Here is a 23,051-nt window from a genome sequence, read left to right on the forward strand (position 1 = left end):
AGTTCCACACATCCTATTGCTGGATCCCAAGAAGAGCTCAGGACCTCTCTCTCCCCTCCTCAAGAAGCTGCAGAGAGCAATAAGGTTGACCTTCAGCCTCCTTTTTTCCAAACTAGAAGCCCAAAGTCCGCAGCTGCTCCTCATAGGATGCTCAATCTATTTACATCTATATTTCTCCTACTTTGTCTCTTTAATTTGCTGCCAGGGGTAGGGAGTGATCTGGAAGAGCTGGCAGACAGCACAGGCAGAGCCAGCCAGGGCCCCAAGTGCATGTGCAGAACAGACTCTGCTTCAGTTTGGGGCAGCTGAAAGCCAGCAAAGCCCCTCACAGTGGCATAGTCCCACCAGGTTTCAGGTAGGGGGTTTCAGGACTCCATTGCTGTGGGGAGTATTAAGGTTCCTCTTCCATGTTTCCATGTTTCTTCCCCTCTGAAGTTAAATTGAGGGAGAAGGAACACTGGAAGTGGGGAGCTGAGGTGAGAGGGAAGTCATTGCTGGAGGGTGGGTGATGAAATGAAATGAAAGAAAGAAAAGATGAGCTAACGACAGGAAAAAAACCTGACACAGGTTAAGTTTCACAACTTGACTGAAATGATACAACAGCTTGTTGCAGTCAAATGGCAGGATCCTTCTTTTCCTCTCCCATCAGTTGTGGCTGGTTGTGGTTTTTTTTATTCTGAGTCTTTTCTACTGAGGGAGAAAATAAATCAGCACAGAGTTCATGTCTGCATGCAGACAGAAGCAGGGACCATCCCATATTCCTATGGCAACAGTTAATAGTTGAATCAGCTTAGGTGTCTTGTGAAACATTGCTATAAAAAGGAAAACATCAGGAAATAATAATTTTAAAAAATACACAAAAAAATCACCATACACAAATTAAAATATAATGAAGACATATTTAGTCTGTGTATGTGCCAGTATTTTTAAATTGATGGAGAAATGGGAATCCAGAAACCAAAGGAAGAAAATAAAGGAGGGGAAGGGGCAATGCATCAGACAGAATTTTCTTTTATGTGCATTAATGCATTTTATAGATCTGAAGACAAGCAGAAGGACCATTATGACTTACTGCATAATGCATGCTCAGTGCCGAATTATGTTGGCATGGGCAGGGATTCAGGAAAGTTAGTCTAAAATTTCCATCTTGGAAACATCTTTATAATGACACTTAGAACACTAACATTAAAAAAAAATAAAATAAAATTTTAAAAAAGAGGAACTGAATCACATTAAACCCCTGTTTTAAGTATAGAACTGCTATTGGCTTGTAGTAGACACAGAGAGTCTTGTTTCAATGTTAGTCATAATACTGTTAAAAATTATCCAAATGGCTATTGAAGCCACTCATGGAACCTCCTGCTATAATTAGTGTTAGACAGAGAATACTTATTTTACTTTAAAATGAGGCTTTTGAGACTCATTAAAAACTCGTGCCATATGCTTATAAAAGTAACTTGTACCAAATAAACACAGGAAATACAGTAGTGCAGTCAGTACTTATCCTGTAACAATCTTTTCTTGCTGCACATGCTATTGCAGAATAAAACCCTGCAAAGTGTTATAGCTCTCAGACACCATTAATTGTCACCTTGTCACTTGTAGGTGTAGGTTTACACTGAAAGTCTGGACACAAATGTAATTTCTCTTGCAGCGATCAGGCATGTGCAATTCTATTACACATGGTTTACCATTTTGGGATCAAAGTCATTCCAATCCCCAGGCAAGGTCTCTGAGCATGGGATCCATCTTTTAGCTCAGCTCATGTGTTAGGCTAAAGAGTGTTCTCATGGTTCTGTGGTTCAGAACCACATCAGCTCACTCCTCAAGTTATCAGGTCAGCAAAACTATCTGAAGCTGTTTTCTTTCTTTATTCTTGAGTCAGCTTGACAGCACCCCCGAAACTCTCCAGAGAAGCCATTAGTCAATGGAAGAAACTTACTGAAATGTGTGTGCTCTGATATTAACGTCCATTTTAAATATTAAGCTGGGGATTCCATTAGGACCAACATCCACCTGTCTTCCTATTATTCATGAGGCAAGAGAAAGTGACGCTCTTCAGTCACAGGGATGAAAAAAGAGCACATTATAGGGAAACTTAGCTGAAACTGCAACTAAAAGGTTCCAGTAACCAATAGCATTGATGACTTTTGTTTTCTACGTTATTCAACCACACTTAGTTGCTTTTTATGCAGCCTCTGGTCATCATGTCTTAAAGATGTACAAGTGAACAAAACTCATTGACATTTATAATGGTATTCAAATTATAAATAAGTATAAGTATTTTTAGTTCTCCCTATTGTTATTTGGACTACAACTGATTTAAAATCTTCATAGGCTCCTTAGCTTGTGTAGGGTGTTATGAGTGTCACCTATAACCTAGCAGCCATATATGGCAAGCTTAGTGCATGAGCAAAGGAGGTCTGATCCATCAACACTTACCCATGTTCTTTTAAAAATTACATTTAGCATTTTAAGACAGTTCAATGTGGAAAGGAAATTGAAGTCCCAGTTGCTTTTGAATTTGAAATGTGAAGGCAGTGGAATCCACTGGAAAAATCCACCTGAAATTGTCCATCTGGTTCAGTGATGTTGATAATCAAGTCAGACAGATACTGTGCAGACAAGCTGGGAACAACTCTGTTTTCTCTCATTCTCCCATACTTGCTCTGATATTCAGCACGTGTAGGATGCCTTTTACAGGTATTCCTTTCAGGCTGCACCTTTTTCTCCCAGGTCTGATGCAAATCTCAAAACTTAGGTACCCAAAGGTGTTTATCCAAGCTAATGTTTTGTTTACTACCCCTAAGGTTCTTCTCCTCCCTTGCACCTGCTGGGTATAGAGAGGTTGGCTGGGAGTACCAAGCTTTCAAACATTCCTTTTCTGACATAAAATATCAAGACCCAGGAAAGTTTGCAGGTCTGGTGACATGGTTTGCAGGGACAGGTCGTAATTCTGACCACTGGCAAAAAAATAAATTACATGTTGTTAGTGGTTTATGTGTTGTCCTATAAATCACATCTGCAATTTGTCCTTCTCTTCGCCAAGGAACCCTACAGCTAAACCAGTTCTTCTTCATCTGGGGGGATTTTTTCTTTTCCCCTGAATCATGTTAGAAATTCCAAGTCACAGAACAAAGAAACAAAGTTTGTTTTTTCAAAGAAAAAAAAAAACCAGCAGTTGGTGAAAACAGCCCTGACAGCTGCACTCTGTGGCTCAGTAAATTAAGACTTTTTATTTGCTCCTTTTGGAGATGTGTTTAGTCTAGATACTCTTGATTTATATATCTTTCTTGGCTGAGTCTTTTTCTTTTTTAATACAGATTTTCAGTGATTTCTTTCAAGCTTATGTTTGCCTAGCATATTGAGAAGAATGTGAGTGAATTTAGTCCCTTAAAATGTTTCCCTTCTCAGTTTGTTATTCAAGGGATTGCTTAATTTTAAAAGAAATTTACCTGTCTTGTTTTACAACCCACTTGGAAGTAGCAGGGGTTTGGAGGGCTGCAGGGAAATCATCTTCATTTCTCTCTCTCACAGAAGTGGCAGTGCACCGAGGATGCTTCTGGCAAACTTCGGATCCACAAGTGTAAGGCATCTAGTGACATACTTGCCATCAGGAAAAGGACCCGCAGCATCCACTCCCGGGGATACAACAGTAAAGACAAAGACTGCAACTGCGGAGACACTGATTACAGAAAGAGCAGGACCCAAAGAAAAAGTCAAAGGCAGTTCTTGAGAAACCCTAATGCGCAAAGTAAGTGGTACCTGATCTCTTGGGCTCTGAGCAGGGAGAAAAGGCTAGCAGAGCGTTGGCTTGCCAGCCTACTCCTGCTTTTACCTCCGTGGCTGAGGAACATCTCTAATTGGCAGTCAGGTTGTACGTAATTGCCCCTGTAATAACAACAGTGACAATATTTATCCTATGGATGGCAGTGAGGAGCAGCCTTCAGGCTGCGCGGGTGGTGGCAGCGGCGGCGGCGGTGACGATGCTCTGGTGCCACCTATCGCGTTGCTCGGACGCCACAAGGCGGTGACATCTGCCACTCAGGCAGTGCCGGTTTTTGCTAAGACGGGCAGCGCTAGTGCTTTCTTGCGTCGCGACCGCCGTGTTCTCACGCCGTTCGGGGCCAGCCCAAAGCTTTGGTCTCCATGAGGCCCCGCAGGGCTGTGCCTGCTCTCGGCTCTCATTCCTCGGCAGGTGCGTCCCGGGGTCCCCGCAGGGACACGCGTGGGATTGCAGTGTCCTCTAGTGGAGCGTGGGCCGCAGTGAATGGTGCAGCAGTATTTAGCTATGTTTCTGCTAGCGGTTTCTACGAAAACAAGCCATTCCTTTAAATGAAACAAATATTTTCATCTCTCTGCCCAGCAACGAAAGTGAAGTTCTGTAGTTATCACAATATAAGCAGACCTGGACTTCAGACTTTGTCCAAGACCAGGCTGTTTTCTCCTGCTGTCTATCTAGAATACTAGACTGGAGAATGAAATAAAGAAGCATCTTTAGAAGAAGAAGATAGTGAAGTCGTATGAGAAATGAAAAAGTTAGAAGATACTGCACAGATGCCTACGAAATCAGAAAATAATGTCAGTATAAATAAAAATATTTCCTGATTTAAAGCCTCCCTCACTCTGGATGTGAATAAGCATCCTTGGTATTCTTTGTACATTCAAACACAATATTGTCTGTTTTGACTTGTTTCTTTATTCAGACTAGTGCTGCCTTGATATAATTTATTCCACTTGTTTAGTATGATCTAAGGAACTTTACAGTGTGTACAAGCAAACCTCTGCTGAAAAGTCTACATCACAGGCTGCCAGAGTGATTCTCAAACTGAGGAATGTTCCCCTAAGAGATAGTTTCAAAGGGAAATACCGCGTTGTGTACCTGGGAAAGTGGATTTGCCAGCACAGCAGCAAAGGGTGAATGGGGGTTATAAGTAGGGGAGGAGTGACTTGTGGAGAGAAAGCGGGCAAGTATGGAAAGCATCTGAAACAAGCATTAGAAAAAGTCCATTTGTTATTATTTTCTTCTTTACAACTTTCTTATTCCTCTTGCCTTGTCCTCCTTCTCCCAATCTGCCTTAACACTCATACGAGTAGAGCAGAGAAAGACACACGATGAAGAGACATTGTTAAGGCAATGACTAGCTCAGGCCTCAGTCTCTAGTTGACACTTCAATAAGATGCTTTTATATTCCAGAGTCTTTCAGTGACTTTATTAATACGTAGTATTGTCAGAGACTACTGCAGTGCCAGCAATTGTCCCTTCTGACCCAATGAATCTTATCTTTCTGCATTATTTTTTTAAAGGGTGATATGGTTATAAATCAGAAGGATGCTTTGAAACTAGAGTTTTACTCTTAACAGACTGGACTTGAAGCCTTTTTTCACCAGACAGCAGGCAATCACTGAAATGGTTCAGAAGGATAGAGTGGCTTGAATGAAGCATTGAGCAGGGCTCACTATCTACACTTTTGAAAGATTCTTGTGGGAAAGGTTCAGTGTGAGTCTCAAAGATACTGACATACAAACTGCAATAGAACAGATGCTACCTGCCAGAGGCAGTACTTTCTCACAGCTCCCATTTTATCCTACTGCATGAGTTATTATTAACTGTTAGGTGACAAAGGTGTGCTCAGCACCAATGTAACAAATGGAAATGCCCTACAGCTGATTTTGACAAGCTGAAATACATATTCCTAGGGTTCTGTGTGTGTGGTTTTGCTAGACAGAGTATGCTTTGGTGTGCTACTGACTTTGAGTTTTACCAGCCTGATTTGGGACAAGTCCATTTAGCAAAAGAATTAAAAAGTGTAACGTCTTCCAGATTGAGACCAATTTTCATACATAACATCAAAAAACCCTCAAAGAGTTAATTGTCTTAGTTAATCTGAATCATATACGTGGCTGCACATGCAAAACTCCAAGACAGTAACTAAAAGAGCTGTAACCCTACTAAGCTCAGAGCTTTCAGCAGGTAAAAGTGGCACAATAATTCTCACTGTAGCTTTATAATGCAGCAAGTTTTCAGTGGTCTATGATTTATACACATAGATATGGATGATCTGTGTGTCAAGGTATATATACATATATATATATATATACATACACACACACATTGATGTATGATGAATTATTGCCCTTTTAGTGCTTACATTTAAAAAGAAAAATGTGTTATCTTTTTAAAAAGTCCTTTTTATTCTAAAGCATAAGCCCAACTTATGGCATATGCCAGTTTACAGTTGGTGACCTTGTTACACAGTACTGAATGGTTTAATTTTCTGAAGTGGGCTTTAATCCCCTGGTGTCTGATTTTTTGAGTGTCTCTTTCTAGATATCTGATTTCTGAGATAACAACTTTATTCGGAGATGGCCAGACTAGCATGAAATGCCAACCTTGAAGCAATCAAAATTGCATGCTACTCGTGAAAGTGTGAGCCCCAGCATAACAAAAAATATCATTAAAAAAGTACCTGTAAAGCCACTGAAAAAAATAAGCTGAACAGCATCGCTCATCATGGCATGGGTCATGTAGATGTGTGTATGCAACTGGGACTGTTTCTTTCTTCTGCTTCAGAATACAAACCCAGATTTGTTCACACTCGCCAAACCCGGTCCTTGTCTGTGGAATTTGAAGGTGAAATATATGACATAAATCTGGAAGAGGAAGAACTGCAGGTGTTAAAGACCAAAAGTATCGCCAAGCGCCATAATGCTGAAAAAGAGGAAGAGGCAGAGGAAACTGTTAGTGATGCAATGGTTGCTGATGGCACTGATTCTATAGGTCAACCCAACTCTGTCAGAGTCACACACAAGTACGGTTGCTCTTTCTGTTTGTTTTTCTTAAAAGTAAATAATTTTCTAATTGCATCTCTCTGTGTCAATTTTTAATTATTTTATTGCCACAATTTTCAAGAACTTAAAACTATCCTTGTAGACTTTTGATAAATGTGAGTTGTACTTGTTAGCAGGTAGAATCATTTAACTTTATTATGTGTATTTTAAAGGGAGGCATGTCATTCAGGTTTTATTTTTGAGGAGGAGTAGGCATCTCCAGGGGGATATTCATCCTCCACATCAAAGCATGCATCCTATGATGGATTAATCACCCTGTGGAACTGACATGCCTGCTATTCATTATGAAGCCTAGGCTAGCAACTTAGCAAAGAGGCCTGAGTTTGAGGGGACTGAAATCCCACTCTAAATGAGGACAGATTAGATCAGTTATATCATCTTTCTTAAGATACATTAGACCTGTTTATCCCTCAAGAGACCTGCAATCATTCTTCCATCCTGGAAGATGCTTAGACTTCAGTTTTTAGCCCTACACTGAGCCTGAATGAGAAAGCAAAAATCTGAAAAATATTTAAAGTTTTAAAAATCTCTTATGATTGATCTGAAAAGCCAGGCAGACATGGGCAATAAAAATCTTTCTTTTTTTTTTTTTTTTTTTTTTTGTGTTTAAAACATAAATAGCATTTCTCTTTTTTCCTTCTTTTTTTCTAATTTAATATCAAGGAAAACATAAAAGTTAATTTTTAATAAGGAAAAATTATTGGGGTTTGCATTTATAATTTCCAACCATGGCATTAATAAAGCCTTAAATAACTTTCTGGAAAAGTTTTTATTTCTTCATAATGCATTTTGAATTCTACAGAACACAGTGTTGCTTTCAGAATTCTCTGAGTGAATTAAAAAACATAATGGGATTACATGGGAGGAGATAAACATCTAAGTCTCCCTTTCTGCTACTCCTATCAAAAATTAGAAGAAGGGTTCTGATGAAACAGGACCCAAGAAAGGTTGTGTCTATGAAACTGGAATATTTCCATAATAAAAGAATTTCTATTTGCCAGCATGGAGACTTTGAAAGTCCAGCCTGTAGTCTAGTGGATTTTCTATAACAGCCCTCAACCTGGGCCTTTGATGTGTTGTCTTTTTTTCTCTTGGTAGATATATTTTCTCAAACACTTGTCAACATATTTTTGTAGTTGCATCTTTCTTTAACTTGAGTGTTCTGTTGGCTTTTTTTTTTTTTTCAACCACTTATTTGAACTCCTTGCTCCAACTTTTATTATAGATTATATTGATCTTCAGCCCATTGACTTTATGTTCTGGTTCTGACTAATTTGCATACTTGGAACATGAGTTTCACTCATTTGGCAAGAGCAGTATATTTCTCAGCAGCTGGTGGTTTAATAAGCAATACCATGGTTGGCTAACAAACATGGCTTTGCATTCTGAGCAGATTTTTAAGTTTCAGTTTCAATTCCGATTGAATTAAGAAGCTCCAAGATGGGATTGCCATTGCATTTTTGCTTAGCAGGCACAGAGCATCTGTCATAGATGACAATTTATTTCTCTTTATTTTGCAGACAAAATAGATTGAAGCTATTCTTAATATTGCTGAGTCAACATGAGAAGACCTTGTAGACTTTATTTATTTCTTAATAGAGTATAACAAAGGATTGATTAGGAATAATAGAAGAGAGAGAGAGGAAATAGGTAGGCAATTGGGAAACCACTGACCTTCTTTTCCCTGTTTCTTAAACCCGTGTCTACAGATGTTTTATTCTTCCAAATGACACTATTCACTGTGAGAGAGAGCTGTACCAATCTGCCAGAGCCTGGAAGGACCACAAGGCTTACATTGACAAGGAGGTAAGAGTTATTTTAAAATCTCAGTTACACCTTTTCACTGCTACCTTTTCAAAAGAATAATTCAGATTCGGAAATATTCTCTGCAGATTGAAGCTCTCCAAGACAAAATTAAGAATTTGAGGGAAGTTAGAGGACACTTAAAAAGAAGAAAACCAGATGAATGTGATTGTAGTAAACAGAGGTAAGACAGATGACACTCCACATTGAAAGCTACACTGATTGCTAATGTCTACAGATTTTCCAAGTGTTTTGAGGTGGAAAAGAGAGAACATAAACTTTATTTATAACTATTGTAGGTACTAATTTTAGTTAGATCCTTTTAATAAAAAAATGTGAATCAAAAAAAGATAAATGTTAAAATTTTAAGTTTAAATGTGTTTGCATTCTACTAATATATTTGAACCCAGACGTGGTTTTGCTGTAATCTAGCATAGGACCACTCACACAGATATAACTTCTTTAAATGAAGTGAAAATCTTAACTCATTCTGTGTAGTTCCTTAAAAAAATGTCAAAGATGGGATGCTTCTAGTGTGGTATTTTGTTGAAAACAGTTTCATGACTTGATTCCTAATAATTTTCCCTGTAGCTACTACAACAAAGAGAAAGGGGTAAAGGCCCAAGAGAAACTCAAGAGCCACCTTCATCCCTTCAAGTAAGTTTTGTATTATCCTCTCACTCTGTCAGCTGGCTTTTTAGTGACTGAAGAAAAATAACTGGGGGGTTGGGATTTTTGTTGTGGAGAGGGAAAGGGAGGAGGTGAGGGAAAGAAAAGGTCACATATAGCAACCTCTCACAAGGAACCTTCAGTCGTTTTGGACAGACTTGTGAAAGTATGGAGAACATTTTTTAAATCTATCGATAGAAAATGGATTAAACTAATCATTTCACAAGCTGACTGAGCTCACAATTATTTAAAAGATCCAGTTAAACCTAAATGCCATAGTGTATCATTCCTTATGCTTACTGAGGATAACACCTTGTCATACTGGGGTGGAAGCTGAGCTACAAGATGGGTATATTCTCATACACTCATCTTTAAAAAACCCAGACAGATGTCAAAACTGCTATTGTTGTTGTTAACCAAACAGAGACTGTTCTCTGTCAGCCATGACCAACTTTCTCTCTGGACAGAGAAGCAGCACAGGAAGTGGATGGCAAACTGCAGCTGTTCAAGGAGAACAGGAGGAGGAAGAAGGAAAGGAAGGGCAAAAGGCGCCAGAAGAAAGGAGATGAGTGTAGCCTTCCTGGACTGACATGTTTTACTCATGACAACAACCACTGGCAAACAGCACCATTCTGGAACTGTAAGTCTTATGTATCCACACAGACATGACCTAGGTTGTCCTCTGCTGTGTTACAGACTTTCCACTTTAGGCAATCAGAGCATTACTTTTAAGAACTGGCACTTAGTAATGCTACTGCTGCCGTTATTCTGAAGTATGAAGGAAGAATGTCACTTCAGCATGCTTGTAATTGTTGTATTACTTATATGAAATTATCACAAGAGGCTCCATTCTAAACACTGCACAAGCAAAAATGAGAGTTGGCCTCTAACTCGTAGGCTTTTGAAACAAGCCAGTGAGATTTTTGTCATCTCTTGGAGACAAAAAAGACCAAATATTTCATAGGAATTCTAATTCGGTTCCTGGTTATTAATAAAAATGTTAGTCTTCCAATTGTTATAAACACTTTTTGGGACTTGACTTTTAATTTTGTCACAAAATTCAGCAAATAAAGGTCTATTTTAATTTTACCATTGTGGTTTCAAAATGTATAAAACAACTTATATTACTATGAAGAAAACACAGATAATTTCCTTTGCAAATTCTTCCCATAATTCCCATTTTTTATATTCTAAAAGAGTTCAAAAGTCACCACTGTGTAACACTCACTTTAAGATAGAAAAATATACTTAGAAAATATTATAAATTCTTTTAAACTTCAGGATAGATAAACATCCTATCAAGGCATGCTTCAACCCTTCTTGGTATTCAGCAAAACATCAACTTTCTCATTTGTGGTGGTGAAGGTAGAAAATTGATTGAAAACTGTACTTTCAAAAACTTCAAGATCAAATTATGATTAAGATACAACATGTTTGAGTTGAAACAGAAAATTTGCCAAGAGCAATTTTTCATCTGGAGAAAGATATTGTCTCCTAGTGGTAACATGTTCTGATTGCACTAGAACATTTGCTAACACACTTCTTAAAATATAAGATGTTCCTAAAGTAATTTGTATGCATGATTTTTGTTTTAAAAACAATTAAATTGGCCTATTACTTTTAAATTGTGGAGTAACAAACAGTTATGAAAAGAGTTCTCATATTGCTGTGCATTCTGGCAATGATCCAGCGACAAGGCATGGAGTAAAAAATGTCCCTTTGACACTGTCCATTAACTTTAAGAAGAGTCAATGTACTGATTCACAGTAAACAGACAAAAAGGTCCAATACCATAACTATTTTTCCAAAGTTTGTTCAAAACATTGATACCATTACAGCTAGCCACAGTACTAATAACTAATCTAGATAAATCTAAATAAAAATCTAAGAATTAAAGAGGCATTATTCTACAGCAAAATTTTGTTCGCACTTTCTTTGAAAATTTAGAGAGATACCATTCTTACAGCTTATTCTGCTTGCAGAACAAGGTTATAAACAAGATATACTCAGGTCATCTCTATGGCTGTATCCATCACTGTGACACCTGGATTCAGATGACTTCAGTCTGGAATGGAAACCCATACTAGGTTTCACAGAATCATAGAATCATCCTGGTTGGAAGGGACCTTGAAGTTCATCAAGTCCAACCATAACCTAAATCCCCCACTGTAAATTTGCCTGTTCAGTGCTTAAATCATGTCTCTAAGCACTATATCTATTTCTTTTAAACACTTCCAGGGATGGTGACTCCACCACCTCTCTGGGCAGCCTGTTCCACTAGCCAACTGCTCTTTCAGCAAAGAAATTATTTCTAATATCCAGTCTAAACCTCCCCTGGCACAGTTTCAGGCCATTTCCTCTCGTCCTGTCATTATCCACTTGGGAGAAAAGGCCAACTGCCACCACCCTGCAACCTCCTTTCAGGTAGTTGTAGGGAGCAACGAGGTCTCCCCTCAGCCTCCTCTTCTTTAAACTAAACAATCCCAGTTCCCTCAGGCTCTCCTCATAGGACTTATTTTCCAGACCTTTCACCAGTTTTCCAGGTTGAAAAGTGAAAACAAAATGTAATTCAGTTACACTGTTTGGGATTGTCCTACAAAGGCTTGACTGAACAATTCGATTTCTCTCATTTGTGATTCAAATAAATGAAATGAGAGATTGCAGTTCAAAATAATACTTAAGTGGCAAACTCAAGCCCGTAAGGGAGAGCTGCTTAAAATGGGGCATAGGATTATCCACTGGTCTTCCCACCTTGCTTCATCCATCTTTCCCGCATTCAAGATGCCAGGCAAAATGCCTGCTTGCAAACCCGTCTCTCTAGTGCCTAATTTCTCTTGCTTGCCTCATCCCTACACACTGCTTCGTGCTTTCTTGACTGCTGTATCATTTCCATCTCACTCTTATATTGACTAACATTGTGACCTTCTTCTGAAGTGCTTACAATCCTGAAATTTTCTGTTGTATTTGCATTACAGAGGGTCTACTTGGTTAAGGGGGTAACAGTATCAAATATAGCAAGGAGTCGCAATGAATTAGTTTAGATCAAGTTTTGTGTAGTTTAGTTTTTTCTAAAGTCTCAATTCTGCTCAATCTTAATGAACTGTATATAACTGACAACAGAATATGGCTCATTAACAATAGAATTCACTATTTTCTGTTTTCATTAAGTGTATGTGAAAAATACATTAGCAACATTTATTCTGGTTTAGATGACAATTCAACATTATTCAAATATAAGGGCTTTTTTCAGTTGCTCTAGAATTTAAGCACATGAAAACCTACAGAGGTTTCACTAGATGTAGAAGGAACAAGGATATTATTTTTTACTAAAAACTAATCACTTCTTTCTTTAATTACAGTGGGCTCTTTCTGTGCTTGCACAAGCTCGAATAACAACACTTACTGGTGTTTGCGAACAGTTAATGACACCCACAATTTTCTCTTTTGTGAGTTTGCAACTGGCTTCTTGGAATATTTTGATATGAACACTGACCCCTACCAGGTAAGCCCTTTTCCCTGTTACAAAATGTTGTTCACCAGACTCCTCTAGGTAGTCTTTTTTTTTTTTTTTTTTTAATTTCTGTTAACAAGTATTTTTCCCCTCCATTCCTCTTTTGTGTCAGCTGACAAATACAGTACACACGGTGGAAAGAGGCATTTTGAATCAATTACACATACAGCTAATGGAACTGCGAAGCTGTCAAGGTTTTAAGCAGTGCAATCCGAGGCCAAAGGGACTTGAAACAGGTACAGGAAAAACAGAAGTGTCTATTTCCATTTTGTTCATTTTTCTTTATCTGCCTAAGTAGTAACTGTATCCATGAAATGTCACTCTCCTAAGTGTTGCTCTGAATAGTTTGGAATGATCCGCATACACCATCCTGTGCAACCACACGACCGGGAAGCTTCTTTGCAAGTTGGCAAAGGTTATTCTGGACGGATAGTGATGGCAAACATCAACATTTGACAGAAATGCTGCAGAAAGGTTATTATGTTATTTGAGCTAAGTAGTAACAAACATACGCAGATCTTCCTACTCATAACTCTTCTCTCTGTTTCAGGGTTTATTTGGTTAGCTTTTGCCTCTCAATAGGTGCACCATTAAATCTCGTGTTTATTCCAATTGCTGTCTGCCTATAAGAACAACTTCAGGCTCTAAACCACAACTGAAACTTCACATTACAAACTTCCTATCAGCAGTAGTCTCCTTCATTTTCTGAAGAAAGCAAATTTCTTTACAAGAGTTTCTGAGTATAGAAATAGCGAGTATTTTTACTTCATAACTCTGGAATTTAATTATATTTGGTTGATTGAATACTGTGATTTTTTATTTTTTTTTTTACAGGGATATTCCCTTCTACATAATTTGTGAAGTTGCATCTTTGTATCTCCTTCTTCAGCTACAAATATTTCTCTTTTTTTACAATATCTAATTGTTTGGGGGTTTTATTATTTTTGAAAAACTGTGGTTTTTCAGTTCTTTTATATAAAACTTCCAGGAAATCTTTGTTGGACTGCAGCTCTGTCTTTATTTAACACAGTACATTTCTTTTTAGGAATTAGATGCTGTGCATGGAAAACTACATTGTGAATGGTTTTACAAGTTCTAAACACTAACAAAAGTTACTCTTGTATTTTCCTATATCAGGAAATAAAGATGGAGGAAGCTATGATCCACACAGGTATCCACACTTTTTTATTCTCCTCAGCAGCTTCTTTCCAAATAATTGCATGACTCCAGTCCATTTCAACTAATGTCTGTATCCTGCCATGCTGCACACAGCATAGCTTTTGATGCATGCATTTTCTAACTACCCTACACTGAACGTGGCCATGTTTTTTAGATGTACCATTCTGCATTTAACATAGCTTGTTGTCATAGCAAGACTTCATACAGCTCATATCTCATGCCTGTGTTTTGCAGATGTTTACCCAGGGGAAATGACACAAAAAAAATCACCTCTTTTGGGTTGTTTTCCTATTATTGGGTTGGGGTTTTTTCTGGTTTTATTTAGGAAGTTTGTATGGCTGCTTTTTAAAGAGAATGTGCCTAAAAACCTTTATGAGGAAAATGTATCCAAAGAGCCTAATCAAACCTATAGAAGTAAAGTAAAATCTTCCCACTGGCTTTAGAAAATGCTGGCAGATGCTGCTTTAAGCAAAAGCTGTGCTTGTTGTGGGCAGTGTGTGCCCAGAAGCCATCAGGAGACAGTTCAATGTAAGTGTGGCAGAAAGAGGAGGCTTCTTTGGGCTGGGGAGGCCAATACTTTCAGAACAGATCCCACAAGCATTAAATGAATGTCTTTAAAAGGTTTAAACAGTTGAACTGATGATAGGTATCGGGTGAGGTTCTTTTATACCTAATGCTTGAATGTGAGGAATACATGACAGATTGCTGTTTGGAGCAGTATATCTATCTGTTTGCAAGTATACTTATACCTACATGTTTATCATGCAGAACCCAGTTACTCCTGGTGGAGGAACCAGTCAAACATAAAGCAAAACCCTGAAAAGATTAAAAAAAAACCTCAGGTCTTAACAGTGCCACACTTGCTATTCGTTGAGGGATACTTTTACTCAGGGTGAAAACCAGATTAAAGTCTACCAAGTGTCATTTAGACTTCATAACTTTGCACAGTATATAAGTTCAAAACATTTGAATCTCCATGCACTTTGATGGAGTAGCACCTGATATACATTGTTTACCTGAGAAATAAACTGAGTCTAAGAAGTACACAAGTCAAATAAAACTTTTTTTCACAGGATCTTCTGAAAATAATCTTGTCATTAGCTCCCAGCAGCCAGGGAACAATTAAGATGAAGTATTTAAATGTTTTATAGATCTGCAATTTAAGCAGCTTATTTTTCCTTGCAGCAAATTTTGTATTTTCTCACTTGAGCCATTTTGGCATCTAGGAGGATGATAAGCTTTTGTTTGGTTACATCCCAGTTGTTTCCATTGCTTGTTAACAGCCTGGTGGGAACTGATTACTAGAATGATAGACAGTAATCCCTGTAATTATGCTTCTAAATCTTTCATTAGAAGACATCTTTGTAGAGTTCCTCATTTTAACTACCGATCTAACAGAAACAGCATTTTTGAATGGTAGGATTGCAAGAAATACACAGGATTTATCTTTATTTCATATCTTGCTACACTGTTTAGTAATGAAAACATATTAATTTCTGATACCAAGTCAATAAACATCATGCTACTGGGATAAATAGCAATTATAATATAACACAAATGATATCGCTTTGTGTCGTACTCCAGATACCAAGCTTTTTAACAAATGCGAAAGCCTGGGTTCAGCATTTTGGTTCAAGCCACATCTTGGTGGAAAAGTTTTTCTTTTCAAAAAAAGAAAAGAAAAAAGAAATAATTAACAAAGACAATTTATCAGGAATCACTACAACAAACTCTTAGAGGATTCGTTTCTTGAGTCCTTCAGAGGAATAAGAAAGGAAAAGCCCTGTGCTGCCAGGTCATCAGAACTAGTCCTTAGGCTTCCTTCAGATCATTTAGTTTCTTCACTCAGACCTGTTTCCAGTTCAAAATACCCTGTGTTAGTACAGCACTACCTGTTTTTCAAGTACAATACTGGGACAACAGGCCTGTATGGAAACAGCCAGTATAGTGCTGTCTCCTTAAGGCACAGAGAGAGAGTGTTAGCAGGGAGCAACTTGTGTCACCTGTGTCCTTTGATGGACAGTACATGACTCTGCAGAAGTGGCTGATAACAGGATGTGGGAATTGCACACTCCTCTCTCCAGTCCTGCTTGTCTGAAGTTTTTCAAAGCCACCACGGAGATGTTTGTGCTGGCTTGTATTTAGTCTCAGTGGAGATATATCCAAATCTCTTACTAGTTTTGAGACAACAGAGCCATAGATGGCATCACGGAACTCAAGGATATGATAACTGGAAAGCAAAGCTTCGCTAAAAAAAAAAAAAAAACACAACAACAAACAGCAACAATTTTTCTCTTTTTGGGCCTATAATATAGCTGAGAAATCCCGAAATATCGATTGAGGAAACCACTGCTGTGCTGTTACTCAAATGTAACTCATCTCCACCTTCCTGTTTCACACCTATTTCTGACAGGGGAAAACCTTTTCTTTCCTCTCTCTTTCCCCCTTGTATACTTCAATTTCAGTGGGAAACTTTTCATGCTTCCTGCCAAGTTGTGGAATTAAGCTGTGAGCTGACTTGCTCAGTCAGCCACAATGCAGTCAGCTGTAGGACCTTAAGAATTTGCTTTCCTGTTTAACATGTATGAATACAAGTTACCTCTGTCCCAAGTGGTTAAACTTGTTGGGTTTTTTTGCTTGACATGAAGATCACAGAACAATTCTCAGTGCCTTCCCAGCTGTGAAACTCCTCTAAGACTGTAGAAACAGTGTCAAATTCAGAGGGGAAAAAATAGATCTAGCGTGAAGGGTCCTGTAGACTCGGTCTTTGAGCTGGTTTGAAGTCACACAACAAACTCCTTGCAGATCTAACATCTCTGCAGCACGGCCCCATTGTCCTGCTGCAGAGAACCCTACTCTTCTCCTCTTTGCGGGTCCTCAGGTGTCCCCACTGCCAAACCTGCCACATGGCTTGTTCAGCTGTCCCACTGCATCCACTGGCTCCTCTGGGCCCAAAGGCATCTTTTTGGCCCCTGCTTTGGCTCCCATTACCCTGGTCCATCCCCCGACCTGTTAACAATCAAACAGCAGGACTCCTGTTTCTGTTTCTGCCATGAAGTACCAAACCACTTGGGCCACTGACTGTTCCTACAGCAGTTGTTTGGTTTTTTTTATTATATAGGATCTGATTTGGCAAAGAAGGGGGAAAAAAAAAAAAAGAAAAAAAAAAGAAAGAAACTATCAATATAAATAGTAACAGAGCAAAATTTAAATATTGTCACATTTGCAGTGTGGTTACTATTTTACAGGGTTTGGCAACTAAATTCTTTAAAAGTGCATCCCTCCCTAAGATGTTTTCTAGGGCTCTTTATGCCACTAAGCACTGGAATAGTAAGATTTCTTTCTTGAAACTTCTGTAGTATTTAATTTTTTTTGTTTCAGGAAACAAATTATCCACAATTTGACTTATGAAGATGGCTCTCCTGTGGCCATGATCTCATTAGTTCACTTTAATTATTTCATTTCTCTTGACTATTTCAGGAAAAGAAAGAAGGACACTTTGTCATAGCTGTCCTACCAAATAAAAAACATTTCTAGAACCTGCTTTAAAAAAATAAGATACTTAAATTTGAAGTTGTCAAATATTTACAGCTGTTGTATTAAGTGAAAGAGCAAATACTGAGGTGTTTCCAAGGGAAGTGGTGGGCGCAGAATAAGGCCCCTCATAATCAGGAAATCTCATGTTTTTTTCTTACCATAATGGTATTTTTATGACCTCCCATATGATACACTAAGCATTGCAGAAATTATTTCCACAGTGAAATCCCAAGCTAGTAAAGAAGCAAAGAATATAAGCATTGATAGATATAAGTTGTATCTTCTGTTTTACTTGAATAATGAGAAAGGGCAAATGAAAATACAAACAAATGAATGGAGAATCCACTGAAGAGGTGAAGGGCGCAATATAGATAAATTTGTGTTCTTAGTTCATGCTGTTGGGCATTAGACACTTGAACTTCCAAGGTATTTGCTGCTAGCCTACTTGCCTGTACAATTTTCAGACAGTAAGTCCTCTTAGTGAACTAAGGACTAAATAATGCCTACAGCATCATTTAAAAGAGTAAAATTTTCACTTTTCCTGGCAGGCTTTTGCATTACCTGATTTCATTTTCCTTGTAGTCCACTCAGTTGATAAAATCTTTGGACTGAATACAGCCTGTGCAGTGAATTAAACGAAACAGTGGTGTTCAGTGTTGCTTGTCAATATATAATGGACTTCACACTACAGTTGATAATCTGCAGTCACTGTAGTGACTTCTAAAAATCTTTTGGAAATAGGGTTCCTTCATGTCTGTACTTTTTCTGGCCATGATCAATATAAAATGCAGCTTTACTGCTAAATATAGGCTCATAACCATGCCCTTTAGTCACTTTTTATTTGATAAAGCTGTTACACACTTAATTTTGAAGTTCTTTTTTTTAAAAACAAAACAAAACAAAAGCCTTTAGAAGTTTCTGTATCTATGTATATTTTAACACTTTTTTAGAGTGATACAGTCCTATAAATTCATCACACCAAGTTTTTAGTTTTTATTTCTCCTAATTGTTCCATGTTTACTAGGTAAATATTAAAAAATACCTTTGGTTATCAATTATATAACAAATATTATTTATTATTGCATTATCATTAACAATATTATTGTCTATTCTTTATTATTTATATTATTTTTTATTATTAATATGTCTTATTATGTATAAAATACATATAATAAATAAAGCCTGGCTGGTTATTTTGCAGACCATATGTCTCAAGGTACCCAGAAACCAAATTCCTGTGGGCATTGTTGAAGTTCAGGTCACTAATGGCTCAGTCCTGTCCTTTATACTTAACAATTGTTTGTTTATTGTGTATTTTGTATGGAGTGTTCAGGACAAGCAAATGGATTATTCATGTATTGAAGCAACTTTCCTGCTTTGAAATATTAGATAACATGTGACTGTCATCACAAAGCCCCATTAGACCTTTTTTTTTTTTTTTTAAACTCTTTCCACGGATGTAGCAGAAGACAGGGGTTTTCTTGGTATGTGTTTAGCAGGAGCTGTGAACACACCTGAGGCCAGAACCATTGATCTGATGACAGAAGATGTGGAGCATCTTACATTTTGAGCTGCATATGTTATGAATAGTGGTGCTTTCAAGCAAAGTGGAGTGGGAACACACGTGGAAGCTTTGCTTGCACTATTAAGCTGTTGCTCACCATTAGGCTTTATTCTTTCTTCCAACAGAGGACAGTTATGGGATGGATGGGAAGGCTAGCCTGCCCTATTTCACTGGTGACATCGACTGGCAAGGACTGGAAGACTTGTACAGTGTGAATGAAAGTGTGTATGAATACAGATACAACTATAGACTTAGTCTGGCTGACTGGACTAATTACTTGAAGGATGTAGATAGAATGTTTGCACTGCTGAACAGTTACTACCAGCAAAATAAAACAGACAAGGCTAACACTGCCCAAAGCAATGAGGATGGGGATGAATCATCCACAGCCTTTACCTTGATGGAAATGACTTCTGCTGACGGATCGAGCGGCCTGCCTGCAGAAGAGCTGCAGCTGATTGTGCCAACAGACTTCACAGCCCTCGCTTTGAGCACAGTGAATTTCAGTCAGGAAGGGAAACTTGAATTAAACAATGATATTCCTGAGAAAAGTCGTTTGAATGACGCACACTGGAGAAATAATCATCAAGCTGAAAAATGGACGGAGGATAAAGAATCAGACCGTTTTGATATGGACTTCAGTGGAAACGGTTTGATAGAGTTGGAGTCCAGGCATAACTTCATGCTACAACCCATCAGCGTTCCTCAAAAAGACACTCATCAGGACAGTGACACTGTGGAAGATATATTTGAAGATCAAATATATCTTCCCATGAGGTCTGATGAACCCCTTGTTCATCAGGCTGTAAATGTATCCATTAGGGATTCACCTATTGGTACCCAGAAAACAGGAACTTTCTTTAAAAAAACAGAACAGAGTCTTGCAGGGGAAACTTCACAAATCCTCAATGTAGAAGGCAGTGCCTCAGCTCCTCCACTCTCCTTGGGTTAAACCAAGTGGTAAACCATTAAATAAGTTCACCTTTTCCTTAGTAGCAAACTAATGTAAGTAATTTTGAAAAAAGACATTCCATGTTTAATGTAGGTATGTTTTGCAGCTAAATTGAGCCCAGTTCAGTATTTGTGTGTATTTTTTTTTATTCACACACACATACTTTCACAGTATTTCACCACACTGGGAAGCAAGTTTCCCAGTTTTTAACAAAAAGAAACAGTGTTAACTTTCAAATGCAGTAGCACAGTCTCTGAAACCTAAAAGTTATTTCTTCGAAGAGGATATTCAAATTCCTTTCTGTTTCCAAATGGTCCCACCATGAGTGAATGTTTCAGTCCACCCAATCTGTCTGCATAATCTCTTTTTCATAAATTATTTTAACCACTGGAAATTCCTGATGTCACACTTTTAAGTAAAATGCACTTTTAAAATCTGTTTGCCATGCCATTTTTTAATCGAATACCTTGACTGTTCTTACTTTGCTCACTGTCTCATGTAATTGTGAAACCAACGAATAGATTGACCGGAAAGAGTTAACCAGCATAAATTGTGGAAACAGACGCTTTGAATATTATTTTAGCAAAAATATTGCATGTTTTTGTTACATTGATTAAATTTACTCTCAGAAAGGTATGGCTAATGATTGTTAACTGTAGGATTTGTTTAAATTGGAGTGTTTCCCTATGCGTTGATATTGTCAGTATTAAAAATTCATGAGGTTTTTTGACTTTTTTTCTCTGATACTGGTAGAAAGGTTTACATCAATACATATATTCTTTTGTCTCCACATCTGATTTTTATTATCCTGAACAATATCTTGAAAGCATTATTATAATTTTGAGACTTAAATTCTTCTTGTTTTGAACAGGCATTAAAGGGAATGATAAAAGCATGTTAGACTTTTATCATAGATACAAAAGGCATATTGAGGTAAAAAATTGTAGATTAGATAATTTTTGTTGTATTCTAAATTCTTTCTTGAACTTTACCAAATATGAAATTTTATAAAGTATAATACAAAAATGATATTGAAAATCTGTATTACTCAAAACTAAAAATCTGTATTACTCTAAACGTAGTATCTTCCCTTGCTTTTTTATAAATTTCCAAATAATTAGCACAACAACAACAGAGAATTACCTCAAACAGATGTAATTCCACAATATCCAGTTCACGGGTGTGTTTCCTATCTGTTCCATGTTATTTAGTGTAGTGGGTGTTTTTCGGCTATTGCAAGCACTGCAGGTTAAACTTACGTTCATGGCATTGTATTTGAAGTTGAAACTTTTTTAAAAGGAGATTCTTTTAGTAGGATTTCAATAATTTTAAGAAGCAGTCTCCTTGATGGACTCTGTAAATATGTTAAATTACTAGCTCTCTATGTGTCATGGGCTGATTGATAGAAAAACATATTTATGGTCATGAATGATGCTATTTGTACATAGGTTTTAAGTTACTAGGATACAGACTGTGTTTTTAAATCTTGTATAATATTTCTGTGACACTTTTATAGTACAATTCTGGCTTCGGGAAAGTCTAGAAGCAATATTTCTTGAAATAAAAAATGTTTTACTTTACCTGATTTGGAGAGGTTCAGATGATCCAGTTTTCCTTCTAATTAAGATTTATTTTAAAAACTATGTTAACAGTTTCAGTTTTAAGAATCCATCCATATTTAAAGCAATGGGTAACGAAATAACACACTACACTCTGTTAGTTATTAATTATTCCTGGAGATGTAAATAATATATATTTTTTGTTTAAGACAGGTTGTGATTTTTTTTTTTAATTCCCAATTAATCCAATCCTCTTTTCCTTGAAGTCAAAGCACTGAGCTGCACAACCAGCAGTTCCCAAAAGTAAGGCAATGTTACTTGGTGCCATCCCCTGCTTTGCTTCTTTCCCTCCATCCTGCAAAGCTCTCTGTGACAGCAGAGTAGCAGACCACAGGGCTTTATGAGAGTGGACCTCAGATCTCTAGTCAGAAGGCGTGTCTCCTCACACAGGAGTCATCACAAAAGAGAATTTGGGTTTCAAGGTAAACGCTCTTGTACCTGCATGTTACACTTGCTCAGTGGCCTCTATATAATATCAGCTTCATAGCCAAAATCAGCCTCTGAAGCTATGCTTTTCTTTCTTCTACACAGTCCTTGGACACCGATGCTTCTGCAGACATAAAGTTAAGGTGTTTGTGAGAATCAGGAAAGGGGATTGATGGTTAATCTAAGCGTTCAAAAATCACTCGTCGCAATGATAGATAGACCCCTGAGAGATGCCTACTCCTGGAAAGCACATTAGCAAACACAGAATGTATTTCAAAACAGGATGCCAGCAAGTTTTGTTGAATCGAGGTCACATACAACTACCTCTCCTATCTGTGTGCAGGGAATTATCCAGTACCAACCATTTTCATTCCATTTTGAAAGTGCATTTCATAACAAGAAACAAGGAAGATGCTTTCTTCTCTCTGTACAGATAGAGAAGTGAATGGTGCAATAGTGTAGTCCACACATTCACCCATTTGTTCTTCTTCCGGAACTTCCAGGACTTTCATTACCAAGGACACTGCCAGAACAGTGCCAACTATCAGAAGTTTAGTGCCCTATCTTCTAAACTACATAGGAGCCTTTTTAGGCAGCTTTTTTATAGGAGTGTAGAAGAAAAAAAGTACAAGGGGCTCATTCTGTAGCTAATGGGCCCAGGGAGAGATTATCTCTGATCCTTGCTCTCTGGGAACATACAACAAATATAAAAACAAAGCAAAAGAAAGAGGCAAAAGCTGTCATATCCCTAAGTAGGTGTCCTAAGCAACATGTTGCTACCCTAATATATTTTGCATTTCTATCTGTACAGCACTTCTTGTCCCATAGCTGAGGCAGTTGAGTCAATAAGAAGCCATGGTGGGACTGCCAGGAAGCTCTTACAGGCATCAAGCAGTTTCAGGCTCAGGAGCAAAATGAATGCCTAAATCTGACTTTGTG

At 37.8% G+C, this 23,051-nt stretch overlaps 1 protein-coding gene across 6 annotated transcripts in view; it reads left to right on the forward strand.

The window, feature by feature from the left end:
* Positions 1–21,834, forward strand: part of SULF1 (sulfatase 1) — a 125,860-nt gene extending 104,026 nt beyond the window's left edge. For 4 of the 6 annotated variants that reach the window (XM_051609345.1, XM_051609341.1, XM_051609342.1 and 1 more), the window contains 10 exons: positions 3,538–3,754; positions 6,575–6,812; positions 8,562–8,658; positions 8,745–8,839; positions 9,247–9,312; positions 9,792–9,964; positions 12,684–12,826; positions 12,948–13,071; positions 13,973–14,006; positions 19,241–19,360. In XM_051609345.1, coding sequence (XP_051465305.1) covers positions 3,538–3,754; positions 6,575–6,812; positions 8,562–8,658; positions 8,745–8,839; positions 9,247–9,312; positions 9,792–9,964; positions 12,684–12,826; positions 12,948–13,071; positions 13,973–14,006; positions 19,241–19,271 — 1,218 coding nt within the window. In that variant the 3' untranslated portion in view covers positions 19,272–19,360. Of the gene's footprint in view, positions 1–3,537; positions 3,755–6,574; positions 6,813–8,561; positions 8,659–8,744; positions 8,840–9,246; positions 9,313–9,791; positions 9,965–12,683; positions 12,827–12,947; positions 13,072–13,972; positions 14,007–19,240 lie in introns of all 6 variants that reach the window. The other 2 variants (XM_051609340.1, XM_051609346.1) reach the window with 2 other exon arrangements.
* The last annotated feature ends 1,217 nt before the right edge of the window (positions 21,835–23,051 follow it).

Source organism: Apus apus, chromosome 2 (assembly GCF_020740795.1).
Source record: "Apus apus isolate bApuApu2 chromosome 2, bApuApu2.pri.cur, whole genome shotgun sequence".
NCBI classification, from domain to species: Eukaryota; Metazoa; Chordata; class Aves; order Apodiformes; family Apodidae; genus Apus; species Apus apus.